This window comes from Periplaneta americana, chromosome 16, assembly GCF_040183065.1.
Source record: "Periplaneta americana isolate PAMFEO1 chromosome 16, P.americana_PAMFEO1_priV1, whole genome shotgun sequence".
In the NCBI taxonomy this organism is placed as follows: Eukaryota; Metazoa; Arthropoda; class Insecta; order Blattodea; family Blattidae; genus Periplaneta; species Periplaneta americana.
In genome coordinates, this window is record NC_091132.1 from 8,225,376 (window position 1) to 8,234,488 (window position 9,113).

General features: G+C 37.6%; 1 protein-coding gene across 1 annotated transcript; it reads right to left on the reverse strand.

Annotated features, from left to right (window-relative positions):
- LOC138716408 (serine/threonine-protein phosphatase 6 regulatory ankyrin repeat subunit C-like) lies at nucleotides 1-9,067 on the reverse strand. Its single transcript, XM_069849472.1, has 4 exons — nucleotides 8,737-9,067; nucleotides 5,186-5,384; nucleotides 1,783-2,089; nucleotides 1-479 (listed from the first exon to the last, which is right to left on the reverse strand). The coding sequence occupies exons 2-4, from the start codon at nucleotides 5,381-5,383 to the stop codon at nucleotides 76-78; spliced, it is 909 nt and encodes a 302-aa protein (XP_069705573.1). The 5' UTR covers nucleotide 5,384; nucleotides 8,737-9,067; the 3' UTR covers nucleotides 1-75.
- Nucleotides 9,068-9,113: the final 46 nt, after the last annotated feature.

Here is a 9,113-nt window from a genome sequence, read left to right on the forward strand (position 1 = left end):
TAGCTTAACAACCTTATGCACGACTTGTGCGCATTTATTCTATTATTAGAACTATTTTAATAGTGTAGACACGTGTTATGGACATGAAGGGCTTTGCACCAGCGTCCACAGAGACGGGTTGGAGAGGAACTTGACGACTGCAGTCTGGGAGCCCATCTTGGCGTCCTCCAGGGGCGTGGACCCGAACCTGTCCACTGCGGCCACGTCCGCGCGGTGCAGCAGCAGCAGCTTGACCACGGCCAGCCGGCCGTACAGAGCCGCCTCGTGCAGCGCCGTGCGGTTGCTGCGGTTGCTGCGGTTCGCGTCCGCTCCGCCCTCCAGCAGGGCCTGCACGACGCACACGTGGTCCTTGTAGGCTGCCCCGCGCAGCGGGAACTCCCTGCTGTTGTCCGAAGTGTGGACGTCTGCGCCTTTGTCCAGCAGTCTGCGGACTACGGCCGTGTGGCCAAGTCGAGCAGCCGAGTGCAGTGGCGTCCGACCTGCAAGTAGATTGATTGCTTGCTTAGACTCGGGCCGGCTTCTGAATTCAACTTACGTATTACATTTTAAATTATTAGACTGGTAGGTATTACACTATCAAAGATATATGTCAAACAGTGGCGTAGCATGAAATTTTGAGCAGGGGAAGCTAATTCAAGTTGTCTTTCATGCAATATGAGAAAACGTATTACAAAAATATAGTCTTAAAATAAATAGTAGTCAATGTCAAGTCAGCAGTCGAAGATTGGTTGGAACCTCGTAAGTAACACCAATAAGGCATGACCTCAAATATGATTTCACAGTTTACACATATCTCTAACAAATAGACAAGTATAGGTATGACACTAGCTGACTCCCTGTCATAGTTAGAGGAATCACAATATTAACTGTCAATAGATAATGTACGTAAGTATGCGGCTGTCTTTTGATTGTGTCCTTCATTGACAGCAAGGGAGTCGGTCATTTGTTTTTTAGATCGCACTTTTGTTCGTAAGTCAGTCTTGATAATAGAATTGTCCTAAAAAATTCAAGAAAATTGGTGTCAGGAACTGTTATTTCACTCATTATTTATTATATCACCCACAATGCACACTAACACTTCAATTCAACACAACTGACGAAAAGGGATAACTCGGAAACTACTTATTTTCAATGTCAAAGCTAGCTTCTTGATAGTCTTGCGACCAGGATAGTTTACTTAGAAAGGGATGGAAAATATGCGGGGTGGGTTACACAGAAGAATGAGTGTAAGAAACCAGTCTGCTTGGAAGCTGGTGTGTGCAGGCTTATTTACTGCTGCATCACAAATCATCCTGAGCTGCCGCATCATAATATTTAACGCGTAAATATAAATTCTATTAAAATTAATAAATAATTTTGTCCATAAACTGCAGGTTTATTATGAAATTATTATTAACTGGGGAAGCTGAGCTTTTTAGCTTACATTGACGCTACGCCATTAGTGTCAAAGATATTTTATAAAATATATTATTATATATAATAATAATATTATGTCAGTGTAATGGGATTTCTTTTATAGATGTTTTTTTATAGCGTGTCCCCTTAAGGAAATGTTATGTGCAGGCGCTTTGACATCCTCCTATACTCGCTACCAGGGCATCTGGGGGGCATGGAGGCAGAGTTCTATGCTTTCTTGAATGAGATAGTGTGGTAGGCACTTCATTGAGTCCAAATAATAATAATAATAATAATAATAATAATAATAATAATAATAATAAATGTCATTCCAGTCATTTCGGTGCTCAATTGTGCAGTCTGCATTTACTTCATGTAGGTACTAGCCATATTTGTTCTTCTTGTCCACCGCAGCGTCTGCCGCCAGCAATATCTCCAGAGTCCGCAGGTTGCCCTTCTCTGCTGCCACGTGTAGCGGCGTATTCAGGTCGACGTCCGTCGCGTCAGGGTCCGCGCCTGCGCCCAGCAGGAGGCGCGTCACCGTCGCCGGGGCGTTCCGCTCCGCAGCCACGTGCAGGGTGGTGCGTCCCTTGCCGTCCCGACTGTCCCTAGGGTTCCAGCTTGTGTCCATTATCCACTGCGAATCCACCAGGAACCTGGACATGGCGCGCAGTGCAGAATTCAGTTCCTCCTCCTGAAACATTTGCATTGGTACATTGTAGATCCTAGTTCTACGACACCGAGAGAGCTAGAACAGATCTTCAAGATAGCGGGTACAGCATTGACACATAGAGGGAGAAGGAAAAAATTCACTGACAAAGAATTTACCTTGCCAGACCACTTGAGGTATGTTTAGGTAATATTAATTACTTCACTTAATTCTTTCCAACTCTTCTCAGTCACATTTCTGGTGCAATGGAATTTAATTTTGTCCTGTAACTGAAAGTATTCAAATACAGTAGCAATAAAACAACTTTACTATCGCCAGCGTATTTCTACTGTAGAAAATAATGTAGTACACGAAAATCTACAGAGATTTGATCCGAGACTTTCCCGCATACTAAGTCTATGTCGTTATCCGCTCGGCTATCCCGACTTCTGGCAAATGGGCTTCAACTGATTGGAATCAGATTTTACGAGGTCTGTTCATAAAGTAACTTCCCTTTTATTCCTAAGGGTACGTACAAGTTGGAGCGACGATAAACTATAAAAGAAGCAGCGATGCTATATCAGAGAGAATTGAAGCATGCATTGTCATTGAGGTGTGCATATTGAAGTAACGATAAAAGCGAAGATACACGATAAAAGCGACGAAAAAGATAAGTTCCATTTTCTTCGCTCTTGTCGTTCATATAATCTCTGATTAAGATAATATTGATCTGTATAATTACCGGTGGTTATCAATATATCCGAATATTAATATATTTATTATTATTTCGGCATATTAAATTAATTGTTGTAGATATTGGCAAATTGATCAGTTGTGTATTTATTCGTGATACATTATGTGATCACAATAACCAATCACAGCACAGCGAATTTATACTACCTTTGAGATGAGAAACGGGTTCAATTTTGTACGTATTTAAGTTATATTAACCTTGAACTTAGCAGCTGATATTTCCTATATATCTTCTTTCATTAAGTGGATGTATAGAATATTTTCTACTGATAAATCAAAATGTTCGCTTCCCGCGTCCTCGTCGCTCCGATATGAACACTTGATTCTTTGATAATACCAAAGCGTCGCTAGGTCATTTCTTTTATCGTTTATCGTTGCTCCAACGTGTACCTACCCTAATAAAACTAGCAATGTGGTTACAGGATTTGTTTACAACGGTTTGAAACTACAAACTTTGCTCTATTTTCTACATAGTTTCCGGATAAATTGAGACATATATTACAGCGTTTAACGAGATTTTGAATACAACAGACAGTCATAAAAGCCTCCAGCCTGTCACTGTAACCAGCCTACGACGCTTGACTGCAATTCTGCGTCATCGCGCGCACGAACACAAAGTTACTTTATGAACAGCCCACGTAATTTTGACGTAGAACACGTCTTTTTTCCTCTCGCTACGGGCATGAGGACACCGAATTTGCACAGGCCTATAATATATCAGTGTTGCGTGACCTCTGTCAGTAATATCTCGGCATCGAGAGCGGCTACAGAGTATGCAACCACTCGTTTCATTTGTAATCGCGAGTTCTGCAATATTAAAGTGATAAAATACACGTACGATACACTTTGCGTGAAAATTTGCCAGTACTAATTTCGGAATGTCGCTTCATATGAAGAGAAAAAATATCTTGGATGCCCTTCATTAATTACTTCCCTTATCATAGATCCACCCCTCCATTTTTAAACTGAAACAAGAATAAAATATTCAAACCAACATAACTGTAGTTTCATCCCCGAAACTCGGTGACTATTCTTCGTGCCGCTATATCAGAGACATAGAATTTTTTAAATAGTTTATTGTTTATTCTTATAACCTGTTTAAGTATACCCTTCAATCCCTACATCCCGGCATGGGTTTACAATAACTAGACTTCGTGGAATTGTCACGAGAATCGTAAGGTTTACTACGCACGCGGTATAGACTGTATGAGAATGGGACGTGCAACGAATGGAGTATGCCTCTGATGTAAACACTGAGCAGTATACTGCGGTTACAATAAAACCTGTATCCTGCATTCAAGAAATATAATGAATGATCATTGAAGTAGGAAACGTCTAAACATGTAAATACACAATTAGGCCTATTGTGTAGTGAGATATATTAACTCTTAAAATTTAATGTAATATACTCACATCATCCTTGAATATGTGCATTGCAATGAAGAGTTACGTACATTTTGAGCGACTGCAAAGTAACCTCCTCCGATGGTGACTTAAACAGTTTTTATATTGGGAAAATGTACGTTCAACAACACACGATGTAATACGTGCATATTTGAAGAACGGAAAGTCACTACTTTTTAGTACACCAACTTCAGACGTCTTGTCGTGACCTGATAGTACATAATTTATAATACGAAGTTGTGAATAGGCTGAATTTTTAGTAATAATGTTCCTCAACTTACATTTCACTTTTTCTGAAATTAGTCAATTGTTATTTTGGATAACGGTTTATCATACTTTATACACTATATTAAGGGTTTCTGAGAGTTGTAGATTAGACAATTCTAACAGGATGATGCTTTTGGACACGATTTTAAAATTAGAATCAATGAACAGAATATCTTCCAATAGCTGTTCAGAAGGCAATGATTTTGCAGCTGCAACAGCGGAACTGTCTGTGCTATCCAATGCATCAATTACCTCCTTTATTTTGCCGTAATATTTTGCATAATAATTAACAGCATCCAACCACGTTTTCCAACGGGTCAAGACTGGCTGCGGGGGTAAGGATATTCCAAGGGCAATTGTTTGGAACAGCAACACACTCATTGTAGTATGTTTGATTGAATTCATGTCTGCACTGAACAAATGTTAAGTTTTGACTATTCCAACCACAGTAATGCAAAAACAAGTGCTTACATAGGTATACATTAGCTGTAGCTGCTCTATGTATTTGGACCGGTCACGTCTCTTAACATGAACTGCTTATACTACGAGACCGGGAGGTCGCTCACCTCCTCTATACTACCGTACATCGGCAACCTGATTGCATGCTGCGTGTGGCAATTCAACGAAGTCTAATAATAACATATCAGCCTTCTGTTGGCCATCTCTCCCCATCTAGCAAATTATAATTTTTCCGGCCCTTGGTCGTAACAAACAGACCTGCGCGCGTATCCTTTCCTCGTAGAAGAGCTTGAACTTGCGGTATAGGATGTCTTGGGCCTCATCAATACGGTGCACGGCTTCCTCGTACTGCTGCGAGTCCCGGGTTCGGTTCAACAGAATCTCGTGGAACAGCTGCAGAAGCAACATCTGCGCCTGCAGAGAATTCTGGAACTGCGGTGCCAGTGCGGACTCCATCCTGGAATGAATTTCAGTATCCATACCCATTCGGCCTCGTTAGATTGCGGGAATTCACTCCCTTGTCAATAGATGATTGATGTTTAAGTATACTTGATTATGTTTTCCAACATCAAAGCAAACAGGACGTGAATGCGTCCTCTGTTAATATTACGATTTAAGAGTACAGAAAAGGGAAAGTCACGAAACTGATACGTACTTTCTCATACGTTTCACACAATTCAGTTTATTTTTCATGTTGTAAACGATATTATAGTTTATAGTTCATTTCCTGAACTAATTTCTCAAAGAGAAAGATACCAAATAAAAGCATTTAATATGCACCCAAATAAGACGAACTAAGCTTACAGGATTAAGAGGAGTCTGCACTTACATATATTACAACATTAAATTCCTCAATTTTGGGTGCACTTTTCTCAGAAGTTATACTGTACAAGACACAAACGTAGAAAAAATAAGACATATGTAACATATCTTTATGTACCTATACAACCGGTGCAATAAATTTAAAATTCCACTGAGAGGTTGGCAAAAAAAAAATACTTTTTCATTGATAACATTTTTTGCATTAAGAATTACTGCAAATTATTTTGTGCGAGATCGTGCGTATTTGCTTGGTTTCCGCACAAAACCAATCCGCGGAAAGTCTAAAATTCCACATTCAGTGTTCCCAACCTAACACACATAACAATTTCCCTCTTCTTACCGCTTAAGTGACATATTGATTTCACTGCTTTAGGCTTTTAACATATTATTTTTAGAGACGTTCAATATAGTAATAGGCCTAATTATAAATTGGAAACTTACCACTGCAATTTCACCTAAATTGCACTGTTAATCATTGTTTTTAAATATTTGCAAAAATTAAGTAAACTCTACAACTCTACTAAAGTTACTGCATTCGTGATGCAAGTAACATTAAGGAAGCCGTGAAAAAATCAACAAGATTCCAGACTCATCATAGACTGGGAGAAAAAAAAAAGACAGACGTATATCACGGCCTGCTGGAGTATAGTAAACACAGAAAACATTTTAAAGCAACAATGTTGAAGATAGAGATTTTTGTTTTGCAAATTTGCCGTCATTGAACAGAAACCAAGATGGAGATTTCATTGCAACTAATTAGAAATTCCTCTTTCAGGTATGTAATAAACGATCTTCGCACAAAATAATGTACGATACACGAGCGGTATGTTTTCTTTCAATTCTCGGAAATTAAAAAAGCTCAACTACGTTTCGCTTTTTCAAACTTTTCCTCGAACATGAAAACTTCGACATACCGCTCTTGTAACGCATTTATTTTTCCTGAAGATAAAAATAAACTTATTTTTTTAACCTACTGTGTAAAATGCCATCACATTGATATTGTTATATTAATTTCAGCCTTCTGGGTACAATACTCTCTGAGAAAAGTGTACCAATGTCACAAAAATAAGAAAGTGCAGAAAAATGGTGTCAAAGTTTCCACATCTTGCAATGTTAAATTCCTCAATTTCGGGCGCACTTTACTCAGAAGTGATAAAAGATACAAATGAAGAAAAAATAGGGCATATGTAACATACTTTTATGTATACAACCGGCTAAATAAATTTATAATTTCACTGAGCAGTTGACAAGAAAAAAATGTTCTTGATAACATTTTTTGCATTAAGAATTACTGCAGTATTTTTGCTGAAGATAGGGCTAAAAGCTGACAATTAGAAGAAATAAAATCATATTATCCTTTTACACATATTAAAACAACCGAAAAACGATAAAAACCAAAATTTAATTTTTTTGTCAATGTTCGATATACAGATTCCCCTTAAGCATAAAAAGGTATTAATTGTAATTACTCGTACGCCAAGAAAGACATTCATTTCATTTGTTCAATGAACGGTTTAAGTTCATAATAGTGGCACTAGCTTGGTACAAGTTTCCAAAATGTACATACATTGCAGCCAGAACCTCAATCAGAGATCAAAGAGAGCATGAAGGAAAATATTCAAGTAGTTTCTTAATACATAAATAATTCGATGATAACACTTTTCCTCCTTCCCGTTCGATGTGACATCTAACATTTTCCTTGTGTTATCAATTAAGCACTCGGAGCAAAATTGCTTTCTGCCACATCTTGCTGCAAAAATCCACTTTAAATAACAACGAAACTATAAAACATGTTAAATTGTTAGGAATGTATTTGGATACTCAACTTACTTGGAATGTTCAGACAGAAAATTTATGTAGAAAATTGTCTAGGGTTATTTATTTGCTTCGAAAGCTAAAATTACATACAAGCCAGAAATTGTTACTTATGACGTATTATGCCTGTTTTCATTCTCATCTACAATACGGTATCGAAGTATGAGGCCATTCTCTTGGTGTTAGTTAAGTTTTTAAATGGTAAAGAAAGGCTATACGAATTTTAAAGTGTATCAAATCCCATGTATCATGTAAGATACACTTTATTGAACTACAAATACTGACTGTGCCTTTGCTTTTTATTTTAAATGTTTTATTATATGTCAAGAAGCATTATAGTAACTTAAGGTCTAATATTCACGATTTTAACACTAGACAAAAAATCAAATAAATAGTTCTTGTAACAGAATAAGTAAAACACAGAACTCTTGTAAGAATATAGGAATTGAATGTTTCAATAAATTGCCAGTAAATGCAACTAGTGTTAATTTTAAAAGATTTAAGGTAATTATTGAAGAATGTTTAAAAAATAAAGTATTTTATAGTGTTGACGAGCTTGTTAAGATTGACAGAAATTGCATTAAATTTTAGTAATATTATTTTAATTATTTCAATAGATACGCAAATTACATTTATTCATATTTATGTTGTTGCGTTGTATCTTTCTATTGTAGTCTACTTGTATTGACGTTTACATCCATATTGTACACAGACAACTACGGAAATAAATAATAAAATAAACTGAGTAGTTCCACCAAAACCCAAATCTACATTGTTGAATTTTAAAATGGGGGTAAGAGTTTAGTTCAATAAATTTACACCAGATAGCGTGTTAGTACTCAAGTCGTCATGATAATAATTTTATTCTTTCTCTCCAATCGCATTGAAGTTTTCGCTAAGTCTGTACATTTTTCAGCCATAGTTAAATAATTCAGAAGTAATGTTCACTCAGCGATATTAAGCATCTCATTTTGGAGCTCTCACAACAAAAGACAGAGTAGCCTAACATTAAGCGTCTATTATTTTTGTCACAGTTACCTTTGGAAATACAAGTAATAGGCCTATGCGAGATTGTTGCTTACGTCTGCTTTAAACCTTTTCGATTTATTCTGATCCCAAGCGGAGTGAAGCTTATTTCGATCGCTGTATGGCATTTTAATATCTAATCTCACCTGAAATGTAATCTGTTGAGCTGTCGAGGATTCTTGGACTGTCTCTGTACCAATAATTATAACTTTATAGGAACTATTTGACCCGGCCGTCACCCCTTGGGCTTATCTCTATTATTCTGCACGGCGCATCCAGAATGCATTGCGAGATCTTGGAAACAACAAATCCGTATATGAGCAGCGTTGCCATATCTCAATATTGAGTTCATTAAACAAGCTTGTCTGCATGAACATACTTCGTGACAGACTACCGATTTTCCTTTCTTGTCGTATGAAGTGTGATTATGAGGTACAGTGAGGCTGAAAAATCTGTTGTTAGGTGTCCGTGCAAAGATATGTCTTCATCTCCTCCGATACCAGTACCTAACAGTGACTTCCGG

Excerpts from the sequence above, each read along its gene's own strand:
- LOC138716408 (XM_069849472.1), bottom strand. The coding sequence starts at position 5,383 with ATGGAGTCCGCACTGGCACCGCAGTTCCAGAATTCTCTGCAGGCGCAG. Across the intron at positions 2,090-5,185 it reads AGGAAAGGATACGCGCGCAG|GAGGAGGAACTGAATTCTGC; the intron begins GTCTGTTTGTTA and ends CAAATGTTTCAG. Across the intron at positions 480-1,782 it reads GGACAAGAAGAACAAATATG|GTCGGACGCCACTGCACTCG; the intron begins GCTAGTACCTAC and ends ATCTACTTGCAG.